This window comes from Camelina sativa, chromosome 1 (assembly GCF_000633955.1).
Source record: "Camelina sativa cultivar DH55 chromosome 1, Cs, whole genome shotgun sequence".
Taxonomy (NCBI): domain Eukaryota; kingdom Viridiplantae; phylum Streptophyta; class Magnoliopsida; order Brassicales; family Brassicaceae; genus Camelina; species Camelina sativa.
This window is the reverse complement of record NC_025685.1, coordinates 3,796,872-3,814,606: the sequence shown is the minus strand read 5'-3', so window position 1 is coordinate 3,814,606 and position 17,735 is coordinate 3,796,872. Positions and strand designations below refer to the sequence as shown.

The window sequence follows — 17,735 nt, the reverse complement described above, 5'->3', positions numbered from 1 at the left end:
AGAGAGAGTATTACATAACTAGAGAGGTACATAATCTGCTGATTCCGAGGGGAACCGAAGCTTGCCAAAGGATAGAAGTTGCCCAATTTCGAGAGGGAGATAAACAAAACTCGCTGTCTGAATCAGCTGTCTCTTCATCATCAGCCTTCTGCAATCTTCATTGCTCCATATCATAAAACACTTTCCTTACATGAACACAAAACCGCTTAACTGTAGAGGGTATTCAAATTTGTTTTGTACATAGGCCATCCCCTAGAGATATGAATAACATCTAGATAATTAAACTAGAGGTTTTTCATTCTTCGTCGCCTTAGGGGATGGCCATTTTTTCTTCTGTTTTGTGTTGTTTTTGTGCCAGATTTAAGAGAGGGTTCAACAATGGAGGCTTGCTAGGGGGGTTTTATAGCTTTTACTTCACTTTTTTTTTTTCTGTCTTTGGTCATGAAGACATTTTAAAAGATACACACACCTAAACCACATATTACATAAGCTTTATAGTGTTCTTTCCACCTTTTCTCATTTCTTTTTCGTATAAAAAACTAACTTTTTTGTAACAATTAACCAATATATTTCATGTTTGTTAATTAATGCTCTTTATAAATGATATATATTGTATAAAATGATGAATCTTTTGTATGCTGTTAATAGATCGTATATGTTTTTATGTTTTGGTATCATATGTATCTATACACGTATTTAGCTTGCATGTCTTATAACATTATTCTAGTTTTTTGTTTTGCCTTCCAGATTTTACGTACTGTTAAACAATAAAACAAAACAAATAAAGAATGGAAAATACTGTAGATTATTGGTGAACTTAAGTAAAGGGGAATAAATATATGGTGTAAAGACTAGAGCATGAAAAAGTAAATTAAAAAATATAAGTGGAAGCAGATGATGGAAACAAGGGGAGTCTTACGTGAATATGCTTGGAATTTTGGATCATCCGATGGAATATGCCATTACCAATATTGCCTTTTTCAGTTTTCACAGACATAAACTAATACACTCATCAGCTGATGACATGTTCAAAAATTACGTAATTTCTTTATTCAATACTTTAAGTCATGTACCTGAGCTGTCACGTAGTCACGAACCTAATTAATTCTTTAAATTCTTCATAAACAGTAAAGTTATTCATTTTTATTACGTATGCAATCTTTGTGATATATATTCGTATCTAACTGCGTGTCATGGTAATAAACTAATAACTTGATTCGTTTTGTTAAATTAAAAAGGACTCTTTCATTTTCCTTCTTATAAGAAACAAGAGTCCCAAAATATTTTCAGACATAATAGGACGCAACGCATTACGTTTATCTTTGCTGGAACGATTGATCACCTAACTAACAAAGCTTAGTGATTTATTTGGTTGTGTTTATTGTGCTCCAAAATTTCGTGTCCACCTAGTTGATAACCCAAAAAAAAAATTGGTTCTACCTAGTGATCGGCCCAAACTTTCAAAATTCTCAAAATCACTATTATCCTAAAATTTCAAATTTCCAAAAAAAAAAAAAAATTGATTAGTGTCTACATATACGTACATATGTCTTAATCTAGCATTAGGATTTTGTTTTGTTTTGTTTTAGGTATTTCGCATTCCTTAAAAAATTTTGCAAAAGGAAAGCTAGCAGAAAAGGGTAACAGAAATTAGGGAAATTGAGGGTTGATGAATGGGGGCAAGTAAATGATTCGCGTGTGCATAGGAAAAGCGCACTAAAATTGTGGGAGACCGAACCGTTGTCAAACAATGAGCGCCGTTGACACAACTCTTACTTACAATCCTCAACAATTCCTTTGATTAAATTAAATGAAATTGTTGCTAAATCCCCCGGCCCATTCAAGTTGGCTTCAAAAATGTATCATGTATGTGTTCCTAAATCTCAAGTTAGTTAGATGGGAAAAAACAAAAGAGTAATGTTCAGGCTACGGTATTTGTGTAATTAAAACCAGAGCAAGTATTTGTTATCGCGAATCTTCATCGTTTTCATCAACATTCCCATTAGCTTCGTCTAAACTATAAACATCTACATACAATATTTTGCGCTTCAAAATCTGTCAATTGTTTATTTAGGCTTCTGAAGCCCAAAAGGCCGAAACTATCAGTAGTTACATTAAAAAAAAAAAAAAAATCAAACTAGAAGTTCCTTTTTTTTAACGTGTTACAGTAGTAGTAAGTCACGGACTCTGTATACCGTATGTTTTGGGTGGGTGATATAACAGAGTATGAAAGTGACAGGAGAACAATGCATGATCAAAAAGTTTTGTACGATGTTTTTGAAATCAAGAGAATGATGTTCTGTCAATCTGTCTCTTTAATAATACTGTTTTGTCCTCCGAAATCTCCACACAAGGTTAATAATGGGTTTTTTTTTTTCATTTACCAAGGATAATAGTACAATCCGTATATTTAAATATTGATACAAAAACAATATTAATACATTGCACTCAAAATTTTAAATTTCACAAATAAATACTTTTATTTCTTTTTATTACTACCGAATTTAATAAAGCTACATTTTAAGTTTATAAATAGCAGATTGGTTTCAATAGGATTTAATTCTCTGGTACCTCTATCTGAAAAATTCTTTTCTCCATATCCACTTTAATTCTACATATCCCTCTTCTTTAATGAAAGGACGAAACTACCCCTCTAACAATTTTTAAATAAAAATCGAACATCCTAGGTGTACCAGTTGTACCCAGTTGTACCCAATAGGATTCGAACCCTGGACGCGCGCGCGTGCGCATGAAGCTCGCAACAACTGAGCTACTATGTTTTTCGTTGAACATTTACTGGTTTAATTATATTTAACCTTTAACAACCTTTATTAAGGATAATATTGTCTTTTTAACATCAAGGGGTTTTTGAGAAAATGTTTTGATGAAAGAGGGTATGAGAGTTTAGTCCGTTTCAATATGGATTTTACAACTACAAAATTTCATCAAAAACTTTAGAATCATAGTCCTAATCAAAAAATTTAGAAAGCTTTCTTTGTGATGTTATGGAAAACTCACTTTGAAAGCGTGATGAAAGTATGCTTTTTATTTCACTTTTCCATATTATATATGCAAGGTTTATTTTCGAAAAAATCTATAAAAGTCATATAATAATTTAAGTAACATTTATACATACAAATATTAAAAATGAAAATTTTATTTTAGTGTGATTTTATGGTATTTCTCTAAGCTTTGCCATATTATATTTTAAAATTTTGTATGTGGAATCCTAAGTTTTTTTGTTGGTTGCTTTGAGCCATTCATTTGCTTAATAGGGACATCCTTCTTAGTGTCTAATTCATTAAATTTATTCAATCATAATCAAAACATATATATATATATATATNATATATATATATATATATATATATATATTGGCATTGATATGGTAAATCAGCCAAACATGCAACCACTAGTTAGAATTTAGAAGAATACATTGACTTATTAGGATTGGCCTTAGAGATATTATATTAATTATTAAGGTCCATTAGGACATAAACAAGATTATCACTAAGCACTTTGGTCATAATCCACATGATAATCTAACGCTATGATATTGTAATCTATACTTAACTAAGTTATCTACTGATATTTGAATATGATTAGATATTGATGCCTTCATAAGTCCCACAAGAGATACATAAGAATAATATATATGATCTATCAAAAAATGAAATCTATAGAAAATATTGTGCTAGATTTCAATCCACGAAAGAAGTTTCATCAAAATTTTAAATCAATAATTGATATTGTGACTCGATTTATTATCCGTTGAGGTGCATGAACTTTTTGTTTAAACAAAATAACAATTAATTTTGTAAAAATCCATATGGACTTTGTAACTTCCTATCTGTTTGCAGGTAAACATATCATTTTCAATACTACTTGGTAGGGTTATCGTGTGACTCTGTGAATTGGGGCACACCACATGCAATTTGACCGAGACTAATCATGAGCGCGGTATACTTTTGAACAGCATTTAAAATATACATTATTTTTTAAATACTTTAATGAAATAAAAGGTGGAAATGGTATTTACTTGCTGCAGGTTATATATGCTATGTAAAAACTCATCTCGTATAGAAAACGGTCACTTATCAACTTTAATGAACGATACGTTGTTAATATCGTCTAAAGAACCTATTCTATTTGTCATTGCATGAAGAATGCAATGGACGTGACTAGACCCAACGCAAAATACTAAATTAAATACCATTAAAGATATTAGTCTTAAAGTATAAATAGTCTAGAATTATACACAATGTGACATCAATCATGGGGCCAACAAAACCTATATTCGCTTAATTTTGTAAGAGCAATGGCTCTAAAGCTTGATAAATCTAACAATTTTACTAGTCAAATATATATATATATATGAAACAAGTTTGGTCGGCATCTAGCAAGAGAAGAAATGCCCATTTTTTAAGAATACCTCCCAATCGTGTCATATGAATTTACTTTACACTCGATATCTAATATGTAAACGTTGTCCTCTCTAGTGGTTGGTTGGTAAGTAAATTATGAGAATTTTACACCATATTTTATTGAATTAGATGGTAAATGTTTTGTAACTTCGAACATGTTTCAGGTCAAATTGTCCGTGGTAACCACGTGTATTGTGCACTTGTCACTATTGCGTTTTTTGACTATTTTTTTACCAAATCCTCTAGCTATGTCTTCCTCCAACGCTAGAAACTTGTTTGTTAATTTTAAAATATATTAAAAAAGAGAGGAAATATCGTTGTAAATCTGCGGCTAATATCTACAAATTATGCTTATAATAAACCTCCAACTTGCTGTTAAATAATATTCACTAATAATATCACTTGCTTAATTAAAAAATTGGATGCGTCGGCATAATTTGAAACATGGTCGTTTGTTAAAAACAAAGGGCACAAACTGTTATTAATTAGAACTATGATAACGGTTAATATAAACACTTTCAATTCATATAAATATATTATTATTTGATTGCTATATTTAATTTTCAAGTACTGCGATGGTGAGATGGTTCATATCAAGACAGAAAGAATATACCTAGTACCAAAACAAGTTCCACAAATGTGTTTATTCTAGGAAATGAGAAGGTATGGTCTACTTAAAAGGAATTTAAAAATTGAGATCGAGTCATTGTTCCAATGGCATTGGCTTTGTCACACGTAAATGGTTTTAGGCTACGGGAGACTAATTTCTTTTTGGACGTTTTCCGTAAGGTATCCGGATGTCAAGTACGTATCGAACTATGAGTAGCCAATGGTTTGAAGTTTATATATCTTCAGAACATACATCATTTTCATACTATTTGCTTCTCTAATTCAATTCACTGAACATATCTCCGCGTTAAACTACAGTTAAAAAAGAAATTAATGATTGATGATGAAGAATGTTTTTTGGTCTCGCAAAATTAATAAATTAAAAGTAATGGGAAACTGGAATTAACAACAAAGAGAAAACGACAACATAAATGGAATTTTCTTTGAGTTAGTGGTAGCCAACCCCACTACTTGCATCGGTGGCTTTGGTTAATTGTCTGATTTTAGATACAATGTAAAATTAAGTTCTTGGATAGCTAGGTAGATATTATGTAATTCTTGATTTTAAAAACGAAAATATGATATAAGTTGATTGATTTCTTCTTCATCTTTCTATAGTGTGATCGCCTCGACTGACAAGTCTACAAATAAAGAGAAAATATAAGTTATAAATGCTAATACGCTGTTTTAAAAAACTTCATAAGGGTTAGGGTAAGATCGATGTTATTTCTATACTTTTGGTTTTTGTCGCGTTTTCTTATGTAATTCTTAAGTTGTACGTTGCATGGGAAAATCATACTTTTTTTGTTCTGTTATGTTATAAAAGTAGTACTTTTATAATGTTAATCAAGCTTCCTTTTTTTTTTTTTTTGGTTAATACTTTTCAGGCCTTTAACTTATAATAAACGAAGTATAATTAACTTGTCTGATCACTAATCCCAGCATCATTATAATAATCCACCGAAAAAGATATGTAAAAGTGTTAATCATATAGCACATCACAACGACTATCATTTAGCACCTTCTTTTTCTTTCATTTGTTATATTATATATATAGTATACATAGACTATTAATTAATTAGTTGTTTTCGCCCAATTATATATCTATATATTGTGAATGATATTTGATAAAACGAGAACAAAACATACCAATGTTTGGTCGAAATGACCAATAAATGACAATAACATCATTAACGTTAAGTCTGGATCTTCGTTGAATTGACTATAAGCTAAAGAGGTTGCAGTGTTTTCTAGTATACTTATTACTATATATATACATATTAGTCCATAACAAATCTTTTTTTAAACTGCAGGAGAATGTGATTAAAAAAAGTTGCCGATATAGTAGGTAGGTATGATTGACGTGCAAACTGATGATAGTTTGAGAACGTAAATATTTTTTTTTTTTATAATCATAATGCCAAATACAAACATATACATACTTCCTAATTAAACATTACCTAAAGCGGCATAAAACTTTCTACTGAATACGAAATGACGACCCCCCAAAATCTCGTTTATTAATCAGATTTATGTTACTTAATTAATAAAAAAATTAGGCATTTGATGCCGATTAGTTTTATTGTATTTGAGATTGAGAATGCCGATTTATTTACACTGGTTTCAAAAGATTTTCTCGAGAAAAAAAAAAAAAAAAGATTTTCTCGAGCAGTAAAATCTGTAATCAATTCGTTTTTTTTTCTTCCTTCCTTCAAACTCGTTAATTTTTCTGGTCAACTTTTTTTTTATTTATCAAACTCAAATTGGTGAGCATAAAATATAGGAACGCACGTGGATAAGTGGAAGAAAAAACACAATGTAATGTTTCCCTTCACCGGCCAAGAGCAGGTCAACATCTGTACCTTCTAAAACACTTAAATTTCTTTTGTTGTTGAATAATAAATCTCAAGTCATTAAACAATTAATTGTTTTTTTTTTCTTGAAAAAAATATCTCAAACCACAATGAAATAGAAAGATCTGAGGATTGTTAATATATAATTATTAACCCTTTGATTATTTTTCACCAGCTACAAAAACTTTTCTAAGAGATATATATAAAGGAAACCACTCTTTTGCAATCCAAGACACAGAGAGGTTAAGTGGGTTTTAGATCAAGNAAAAAAAAAAAAAAAAAAAAAAGATAGATCACATTGGAAAGGGTATATTGGTAATTTTGGTGTAAAGTTAAAAGCTTGAATTTTTATGGAACAGAGGATTCAGAAATAAGAAGCTGTTATTGTGGCGCTTAAGCTTCGGGATTTGGGTCCAGTCGTGTCTCCTCCTTCAGTAAAGAATTTGACCAACAAAGCCCACAGAAGACGAAGAAGAAACAAAGAGAGAAGAGAGAAGAGCTTCGAGCTTGTTCCGTACGGTTTGTGACCACTCTGCCTTTTAGTGCTCTCTCTCTCGATTTGGTTTTTCGGATCCGGGTTTCGTTTTCCGAATTCGGGCATTTTTTATTTTTTTTTGCTTATTGTTTGTCTTTGGTGGTCTCTTTAGATTGAAGTCTTTATCCAGGATCTTTGATTTGTGTTGCTTTCATTTATATCTTTGATGAAGATTGAAGATTGAAATGGTGTTGCTTGGTGTGATTGTTTTAATACAAGTTTTTAACTTTTGTTTCAATTAACACGACTCTCATATTGGGTTTGAAGAAAGGAGTTTCATTTTGAATTCGAGATTTCAAAGTTTTTAGGTTGAAATGTTGGAAACTTGTAATGAACAATTTTGATCAATTCCTAAAAAGTAGGATTCTTTCTAGCTTTTGTTGGTTTGGTAAATTTGGCAATACTATGGCTTTTATTCGGGAGACGTGAGTGGAATCTCTTCTTTTTAAAAAAAAAAAATGAGAATTCAACTGAAAAAGTTTGAGAATTTGATTGAAAAGTTAAGATTTTTTTAATGAAGACTTTATGATTGTAGATTCGTCTTCTTCCCTAAAAAGGCTTTCCTTTTGAGAGTAAAAAAAGGGGGGTTTTGTTCTTTGCTCCTCACCCATTCTCTTCTCTGCTTATCTGTGAAATTTAATGAGTTCTTGTTTTTTTCAAGTGGGGACCAAGAATCAGATGCGTGTCTTAATTTTCTTGTTTGATAGAGATTTGAGCAAAGTCTTTGCTTTTGCGACCACTTACATTTTTTCATGTTTTCCTCATTAGTTTGGGATTTGTTTATATCCGTCAAAAGTTTTTTTAACTTCCTTTAGTGAATTCTGATTCTGATTCCAGATTCATAACATCGTGACTTGGAACCTGATTCTTGCATCTGCTTCGGAGCGTAGCTGAGCACATTATATATCCCCCAGTTTGCCAGTTTACTGGAGTTATCCTCATGTTTTGTTGAAAGAGTATTCTCCCTGAAGCCAGTCACGCCTTTTTGCTCTACGGTTTTGTCTGAGCAATTTTGCGTTTAGCTTCTTTGGAGAGATTTACATGTCTGGCCTTGATGTGGGAGGGCCAGTTGCTTTTGCAGAAAGAACAAAATCTGTTGATGCACTTACTAAGAAAGAGATCCTATCGGCGCTGAACAATGGAGAAATTCCCGAAACTTCTGAGGATGCTAGGTTCAGAGTTAGGACGCTGTTGCTCCCTGATGCCGAATCCTACTGTGGTTCTTTGCTTGGAAATGTTCCCGAGGGATCAGGGAAGTACGTGTGGTCAGATGGGTGCGTTTACGATGGAGAATGGAGGCGTGGGATGAGACATGGAATTGGAAAAATGATATGGGCTTCCGGGGCATGGTATGAAGGTGAATTTTCAGGCGGTTATATGCACGGTTCAGGGACTTACGTGGATGCTAACAAGTTAACATATAAAGGAAGATGGCGGCTTAATCTGAAACATGGGCTTGGATATCAGGTTTACCCCAATGGTGATGTCTTTGAAGGTTCTTGGATTCAAGGGTTGGGAGAAGGTCCAGGCAAGTATACTTGGGCTAATAAAAATGTATACCTGGGGGATATGAAAGGCGGGAAAATGTCAGGAAAGGGTACGCTGACTTGGGTCACCGGAGACTCCTATGAAGGAAGTTGGTTGAATGGAATGATGCATGGTGTTGGTGTATATACATGGAGAGATGGTGGTTGCTATGTTGGAACATGGACCCGCGGTTTGAAAGATGGTAAAGGCTCGTTTTATTCAGCGGGAACAAGAGTTCCTGCAGTGCAAGAGTTTTATTTAAATGCTCTTAGGAAAAGAGGCGTTTTACCTGATTTGAGAAGACAGAACCAAGTTGCTTCTTCGGTTAATATGGAAAACCTTAGAGTTGGCGTGAACCATAATAAGCTCTCAAAAGGGAGTTTAATAAACTTAGAACAGTCTCGCAACGGAAGGGTTTCTTTAGAAAGACGGTGGAGTCTTGAAGTATCTATTGAGAAAGTGATAGGACATGATTACTCGGATTTATCTACAGCAGTTTTAGATAGCGGAAGTAGCGTGCAGTATAATGCAAACATACCGATCTTGGAGCGGGAATATATGCAAGGTGTTCTGATCAGTGAGCTTGTGGTAAACAACGGGTTTTCACGCACATCCAGAAGAGCAAAAAGGAAACACAAAAGACTTGTTAAAGAAGCTAAGAAGCCTGGAGAAGTTGTTATTAAAGGTCACCGGAGTTATGATCTGATGCTCAATTTGCAGCTTGGAATCAGGTATATGCTTGTCCATAATCTTGTCTTGTGTCCTGTGAGAGTATTTTAGCTCTAAATTCAGCGCCAAGTATTGTGTCACTGAACTAGTTCAAACGTTAGATATACCGTGGGGAAGATTACGCCCATACAAAGGCGAGAAGTACGGACCGCAGACTTTGGACCACGGGCTAGTTTTTGGATGAATTTTCCTCGAGCTGGCTCCACGATGACTCCTCCGCACCACTCGGAGGATTTTAAATGGAAGGACTATTGCCCAATGGTATTCAGGTTAATATTTTATGGAACTAAATTTTCTTTACCAAAAAATTTTGCGCATTCATTTTTTTCTTAGTAGTATGCTTGTGTCCTTGGTGTTTACATTCATTCTAAACCTTGTAGGAACCTGAGGGAGATGTTCAAGATCGATGCAGCTGATTATATGATGTCCATTTGCGGAAATGATACCTTAAGGGAACTTTCTTCTCCAGGGAAGAGCGGCAGCGTTTTCTTCCTGTCTCAGGATGATCGGTTCATGATTAAAACACTCAGGAAATCGGAAGTCAAGGTTAGTAACCACTTATACGTATCCACCATCTCTGTTTTCACATTTCTCCGTTTCTTTTATATAGACTTTGTGTTCTGCTTGTGATGTGATCTATTGAACATCGACATTAATAAAATTTTATGTGTAGGTTCTCCTGAGGATGCTTCCAGATTACCATCATCATGTGAAAACGTATGAGAACACCCTCATTACTAAATTCTTTGGCCTTCACAGAATCAAACCATCAAGTGGTCAAAAGGTCCTGAAGCAATGAATCATATATTTTGATTTTGATTATTACTACCATTAGCTTTGAGATTACCAACATTGCTGCCTCTTGATATGATCTATGAGTAGTAACCTAGCATTAGAGCAACATTTTTAAGTCCAAATCCAACTTTAAGACTAACTAACTTTGAAAATCTCTCTTGCATTGCAGTTCCGCTTTGTGGTGATGGGTAACATGTTCTTTACAGATCTAAGAATTCATAGGAGATTTGACCTTAAAGGTTCGTCCCTGGGACGCTCTGCAAACAAAGTCGAGATAGACGAGAACACAATACTTAAAGATTTGGATCTGAGCTACAACTACTTCTTGGAGCCTTCTTGGCGGGAAGGTTTACTAAGGTATATTACTCTCTCCAGGACCGGTTGTAAGATATATACTTTTGTCACTCCATATTCCGCATTTTAAAATTTGTTTCCACGTGGTGTAACCAGGCAACTAGAGATCGATAGCAAGTTCTTGGAAGCACAGAACATAATGGATTACAGTCTTTTGCTAGGTGTGCATCATCGAGCTCCACAGCACTTAAGATCACAATTGGTTCGTTCTCAAAGTATAACAACTGACGCGTTGGAAAGTGTTGCTGAAGACGGTGAGAAAATATTTTTTCATCGCCTCTAAAATGATTCATACTCTGTTCTTTTTTTTTATAATGATGATGATGAAAGCAGATACAATCGAGGATGACATGTTGTCTTACCACGAAGGATTGGTTCTTGTTCCTCGGGGAAGCGACGATACTGTAACTGGCCCTCATATCAGAGGCAGCAGATTACGGGCATCCGCTGTTGGTGATGAAGAAGTCGATCTCCTTCTTCCTGGAACAGCCAGGTAACTAACTCTCAAATTCACTCGACAACTGAGAAACTAAGACTTAACTTAGCATAGGGGGATCAATGGTGCTCAATTTCATATAGAAACTTGCACCAAAACACCTGAATTTATGTTAAGAATACAAATTAAAAGCAGGAACCTTTATAATTTCGAAGCTTATACACTTGTATAGTAGATCAGATGAATTGAATTCATCTGGAAACAGAAGCTGACATGTAATGTAGAGTTGTAGGCAGTTATTTACTCCTGGTCTCGGTTATGGTTATGGACTTTGGTCCAGTTCCTGAATCAGTTATTGAGAACATCTCTCTATGTATAAATGCAGGCTGCAGATACAGCAAGGAGTGAACATGCCGGCAAGAGCAGAGCTGATACCGGGAAGAGAAGAGAAAGAAAAGCAGATTTTACATGACTGCTGCGACGTCGTGCTATACCTTGGCATCATAGACATCTTACAAGAGTACAACATGACTAAGAAGATCGAACACGCGTACAAGTCTCTTCACTTTGATTCTCTTTCGATCTCAGCTGTTGATCCTACATTCTACTCCCAACGTTTTCTTGAGTTCATCAAGAAAGTGTTTCCACAGAACAACAACACATAGTGAGAGAATTGAGTACAGTTATGTTTTGTTTTGTAGAGAGAAAAACAAAAAGAATTCTACATTGTAAGTATTGTTGTAAACAGAGCTTCAATAAATAAAATAAAAACTAATTTTCCCTTTTTATTTTCTAAGTCGCCGAAACCGCAAAACGTTACCCTAACGTGTTATCTTTTTTTTTAATGTGCTATCTTCTTCCTTTGAAGAGTAAGTAACAAATCAATGTCGTCCCTAGAAAAGAAGAAGAAGCTGTCCCCAATTACGTCACTTCCCGATGATTTGCTATTGAGCATCGTCGCACGTGTCTCAAGGTTGTACTATACAACTCTCTCACTCGTCTCCAAGAGCTTCCGATCTCTCCTAGCTTCACCGGATCTTTACAAGACCAGGTCCCTCTTGGGGAACACCGAGAGTTGTCTCTATGTGTGCTTTCAATGCAATCCTGGTTACCGCTGGTTCACCCTCTGCAGGAAGCCTGATCAAACCCTAACCAATGACACAAGTGGGTATGTATTGGCAACAGTCCCGAGTCCCAGATTCCATAAAGCGTGCTTTTCAAGTCTAGTGGCGGTTGGTTCTGATATCTACAACATCCACGCGCCCTCTTCCTCTAACGTCTCTGTTCTGGATTGCCGGTCTCACACTTGGCGCGAGGCTCCAGCTCCAACACTGCCGGTGAAGGAGTTGTCAATATCAGCTAGCGTCATTGGTCGTAAGATATATGTAGTAGGATGTTACAACAATAGAATCAGTCCAAAACCGCTTAAGGTGTTGGACACGAAAACACAAGTTTGGGAGACTATCCCTTGCAAGGGCAAAAGAGATTACAAGTTTAAAAACTCCAAAAGCACTTGTATTGACGGAAAGTTCCACGTGGTGACTGAGAGAAAGGAGGTGGTTGCTTACAATCCCAAGGAAAGTAGATGGGATCTGGTTGAACAATGGTTCGATGAATATAATTATATGCGTTCAGTTTCTTACTGCGATATAAAGAATGTTTTGTACTCTGTTTATAACAGAATGGTCATATGGTATGATACTGAGCCTGAGGTAAGCAGGTGGAGATATTTGGAGGTAGGAGAACTACCTACGTTTCCTCCTGGTGTTTCTGTTAGATTGGCTGATTATGGTGGGAAGTTAGCGGGTGTGTGGGACGATGATTTGTTTTATGGTCAGTCTAGTTTCGTCCATAAGAAGAAGATTTTGTGCGCGGTGGTTGCGCTTGAAAGACGCAAGAGTGGTGAAATATTTGGGAAAGTTGAGTGGTTGGGTCATGTACTTACAATCCCTAGAGAATATGATTTCGTGAAGGCTCTTGCCGCTACGGTTTGATGAATGCTTCACTAGGCTTGAGAATGTTGTTTAGTTAACTTGTCTCTGGTTTTACTTCTAATTATATAACTTTCTAGTTGTTGAGCTATGTTTTTGATATGCACATGTTTGGTGTTCAATATAGAGGTCGAGCTCACATTCGTGTAAAAAGAAACACTTTGGAGAGATCAGTTTTAGTTTTAATTGTTGATTTTGAAACACAATGAGGTTTATGTTTAAACGTCTTTGTTCATGTCCTTGATTGCTTTAATTGCATGAGATATTTGGTTTTATTATTAAAAAGCAAGAAAACAGAAAGAAAGAAAAAAAGGTGAGCAAGCTTAAAGTTTTGTGTAAAAGGAGGTTTTGGGTCTGCAGAATAGATAGAGTTTTGGTGAGAGAGATTGAGATTGAGAGATTGTAAGCTTAAAGTTTTTGAGTTATTTTTCTTTGAGCTAAATAAGAGAGTTATTCTTAAAAACATTCTTGTGTTCTTGATCTTTCTTTGCTAAAAACAAAACTTTGGAGAGATCATTTTTAGTTTTAATGGTTGATTTTGAAACAGAATGAGGTTTATGTTTTAATGCCTTCGTTCATGTCCTTGATTGCTTCCGTACATCAATGCTTGATTGCATGATGAGATATTTGGTTTTATTATTAAAAAGCAAGAAAAAAAGGTGAGCAAGCAACAAACACGTGGATACAAGAAAGGGCTTTGGAAGAAACGTTGAAACAGTAACTCATACGTGTCGTGAACCGAAATGTCGGAGAAAGAAAGACGAAGAAGCAAAGAATTTAACGTTTTATTTTGTATTTTTGTTCCATTTTTTCATAGACGTTTTCCATTTATATTTTTTTTTCTGCTCTGTAAAGAATTAAAGTTTCTTCTTTATGAATTCATAATTTTGTATGAACCATAGCTTTCTCTGCACATGAAAAGTTTTCTCCTTTCGATTCATTCTTTACACACAAAAAAAAATCACCTTTTTTGTTTGTTTGTTAGGTTTAATTTGATTTGATCTCTTTTAGGTTTGTTGTTTGGGGGGTTCTCTACTGTAGTATTAGATCGGGGGTTTTAGAGTGAAAAAGAATGGGATCTTCTTCAGGGCAAAGTGGTGGATATGATCTATCCTTCAAGATCTTGTTGATTGGAGATTCTGGTGTTGGTAAAAGTAGCTTGCTTCTCAGCTTCATTTCCAGCTCTGTCGAAGATCTTGCTCCCACCATTGGTTATTTTCTCTCCCGGAACAAAATTTAACTGAGTTTGTCTCTCAACATTTGTTTTTGCATTGGAAGACTGGCGCTTATAGTTTGCGTCTTTGTGAGCTTGACCATTGTGACATTGTCTGGTCAAAATTTCAAATGAAAGTCAACTGAAGTTGAGACTTGGAGTCTTCTTTCTTGGTTATTTTCTAGTTGTTTCCTTGGATAATGAACTGAGAAAAGATGATTTATTGTTGTGACCTTGTCTGATAAATTACAAATTGAAACTTGAAGCTAAGTCTTTTCTATATCTGCCTGGTCTGATCAGTATATAACATTGTAGGTGTTGATTTTAAGATCAAACAGATGAAAGTAAGAGGTAAAAGGCTGAAACTTACAATCTGGGACACTGGTAAGTTGAATCCTACCAGAAATAGCAATAAGAGCAGTTCGAGTTTTTGGGAAAGTGTAGTTTAGTGACCACAAAACTCATTTGGTTTTGTATTTGTGTAGCTGGACAAGAAAAGTTCAGGACATTGACAAGTTCTTATTTCAGAGGCTCCCAAGGAATCATTCTCGGTAATATGATATGTTCATAAAACTGCCGGCAGCTGTTTTTGTAAAAAATTCCCCAAGACTTGTAGTAATACTTTTTCTTGGTTTTCTTGGTGATGTGGCAGTTTATGATGTGACGAAAAGAGAGACATTTTTGAACTTAGCAGATGTTTGGGCTAAAGAGATTGAGCTATACTCAACTAACCATGATTGCATTAAGATGCTCGTTGGCAACAAAGTTGATAGAGTGAGTAGTATTAGTAGTAGTAACATGTACTTGTTAATCAAATCAACTTGAGCTTGGTTTTACTGACAATTGTCGTTGCAGGATTCTGAGAGGAAGGTTAGCCGGGAAGAAGGAATGACTCTAGCGAAAGAACTCAAGTGTTTGTTTCATGAATGTAGCGCAAGAACCAGAGAAAACGTGAACCAATGCTTCGAAGAGCTTGCTTTGAAGGTAATATTAGAAAGAACCTTGATGATCCCTTTTCACATTTTCGAAATCCGGTTAAAACTGAGGAAAGTAAATAATAGGAGAGTTGCAAAATGAAACAGATAATGGAGGTACCTAGTCTTTTGGAAGAAGGATCAAGCTCTGTGAAGAGAAAACCGGATTACCGAGCTCATCAAGGCCGCTGTTGCAGCTCGTGAGTCATATAATCAGATGGTTTTAAGTAGCCTCTTTTGTGTGTAAATTTCTCAAGAAGCTTGGCTTTTTTTTTTCTTTTTGTAAATTATCAATTCCTTAGATTTTTCTCCTTCTTGCCTCAGCTGAGATTGCGTTAATAAGTTTATTAACCTCATTATAAAAACTTAATGATGACTTCCGCAAGGGAGATTGGCGGACAAGTAATCGTCATGATGACTGATGAGGATATGTCATAGGTTTTAGTATACAGAAGTCTTGGATCGGATTGGGGGTCTGAAGCATACAGTGAAATAGAGAAGGAGAAGAGCTTTTAGAAAGAACAGAGTGTTTGTTTGCTTCCATTTTATTTGAAGGTGAGGAGAAGGGTTGTGTAATGTCCGGTTTTAACAACAAAGGCATATCTGGAGGGGGTAAATGAAGTATTATGGTTAAAGCCAAGTGGTTCAGTTTCGTTGATTAACCAAAACCAGATTGTTATACTTCTTTTGAAGTAATTATTTGCACCATATGGAAAACCATGTTTGGTGGGGTGTAAAAAAAAAACAAGGGCATTTCCATGAACATTTGTTACTTAGGCGTGAAGTTAGTAACAAGATGAAAATCACTATATTTTCATGGATGATTTCGTCTCTTTAGTGGTCGGAGGAGTAGTCGTTGTCATACTCGGTTGGTTAAGACAGGCTCGAATCCCAGAGCAGACCTCTTGGTGTAGAAGAGGAGATGAACCCTTAGCCAACCACTGGGGTAAGGGGATTCCACTTATTAATTTATCTATAAATTATTATTTTAGTTTATAATTTAAATTAATAATTCTTAATTTACAGATATATATATATATATATATTGTAATTGTTTAAAATTTATAAAATTATGAATCTACACAATTCTTAATTTACGTCATCAAGCTTTGTTTTGTTTTTTTCTTTCTTCCTTTTCTCTAATTACTTTCTTGTTTTTGTTTTAAAAATCACCTCTCTAAACTAACATCTTCAAAAGACTTCCTATTTTTTTTTCATTTGGTAATAATTAGCTAACTTTAGTCTGTTTCATCACATCAATTTCTTTAAATAAATAATGTAATTGTTTTCCCTTAAATCCTATTTCGGAATTATTTATTATCAAGATTCAACTGTAAATATAGTTAATACATAAGGTTAATTAAAAAAAAAAAAAGTAAAATCCGATTGCATGTCAACCAATATAGAAACAAAACAAAAAATGCGAAGTCAAATTATAATATAATACAAAATAGTATATTTGTTTACTAACTAAAATTTTTAAAACAATAAGGATATATATAGATAAACCACAACATGTATAGTCAATAGAAATAATACACTAAATAATTATAGTACATTCAACAAATTCAAACCATAATTAATATATATATATATATATATGTAATATAATCAATATTTTTTTTAATAAAAAATATGTAATGTAATCAATAAATTATATATATATTTTTTTTTGAAAAAATATAGACCGGCGGACAGCGGGTGAATATATAGTATATTAACAAATAGGCAGTCACAGACTCTTGTCTCGAGTTCTACTTTTGGTCTACAGTTTAATTTGATCAGAAAACACCCTCAAATGAATTGAAAAAAAAATAAATCTCCAATTTCGAGCTTTTGGAACCGAAGCCTAGCTTACACACAACATCTGGCATTAATTCAAAGTTTACACGCCCCTTAAACATTGTCTAACATTTCCAGTACAGTGTTTGGCCATGGAGATAGCAAAATAGACATAAGATCACACAGGCCATCAATTAAGTCTCTCCTCCTACTAGGCTACTAATACGAACACGATCTCTTGAATGATGCAAAGAAGATTAAAGACGTTAAGAGATTAGAAACAGGTCCATGGATGGATCTTCTAAACATAACTGCAGCAAGCTGGTTTCTCAGTTGTAGAAGACGATGAGGCTTTGTTAGCGTCTTGTTTAGTGATCTTGATCCCTTGGGGCCGCAAATCGACAAAGATAGCCTCAGCAATATATAGAGTTTCATAACCCCGAGTATCAAGTAAGTAGTGTAGATTCACACGTGCTTCTTTACCTCGGCTTTTGTATCGCTTTCTGTGAGTCT

At 34.5% G+C, this 17,735-nt stretch overlaps 3 protein-coding genes across 4 annotated transcripts; all 3 read left to right on the top strand.

Annotated features, from left to right (window-relative positions):
• On the top strand, positions 7,149 to 12,050 carry LOC104757658 (phosphatidylinositol 4-phosphate 5-kinase 9). Of its 2 annotated transcripts, none has more exons than XM_019245351.1 (9): positions 7,149 to 7,400; positions 8,259 to 9,679; positions 9,779 to 9,946; positions 10,058 to 10,223; positions 10,351 to 10,461; positions 10,642 to 10,829; positions 10,923 to 11,080; positions 11,160 to 11,319; positions 11,648 to 12,050. In XM_019245351.1, the coding sequence occupies exons 2-9, from the start codon at positions 8,463 to 8,465 to the stop codon at positions 11,925 to 11,927; spliced, it is 2,448 nt and encodes an 815-aa protein (XP_019100896.1). In that variant the 5' UTR covers positions 7,149 to 7,400; positions 8,259 to 8,462; the 3' UTR covers positions 11,928 to 12,050. The 2 variants fall into 2 exon arrangements, with proteins under 2 accessions (XP_019100896.1, XP_010478747.1); XM_010480445.2 differs by having other exon boundaries at positions 7,149 to 7,405.
• Positions 12,147 to 13,261, top strand: LOC104704059 (F-box/kelch-repeat protein At5g51250-like). The gene has a single exon (XM_010420182.1). It carries the CDS (start codon positions 12,147 to 12,149, stop codon positions 13,254 to 13,256), a length of 1,110 nt encoding a protein of 369 aa, XP_010418484.1. The 3' UTR covers positions 13,257 to 13,261.
• Positions 14,041 to 15,807, top strand: LOC104757566 (ras-related protein RABC2b-like). Its single transcript, XM_010480345.2, has 6 exons — positions 14,041 to 14,464; positions 14,782 to 14,850; positions 14,952 to 15,017; positions 15,119 to 15,240; positions 15,322 to 15,450; positions 15,549 to 15,807. The coding sequence occupies exons 1-6, from the start codon at positions 14,326 to 14,328 to the stop codon at positions 15,642 to 15,644; spliced, it is 621 nt and encodes a 206-aa protein (XP_010478647.1). The 5' UTR covers positions 14,041 to 14,325; the 3' UTR covers positions 15,645 to 15,807.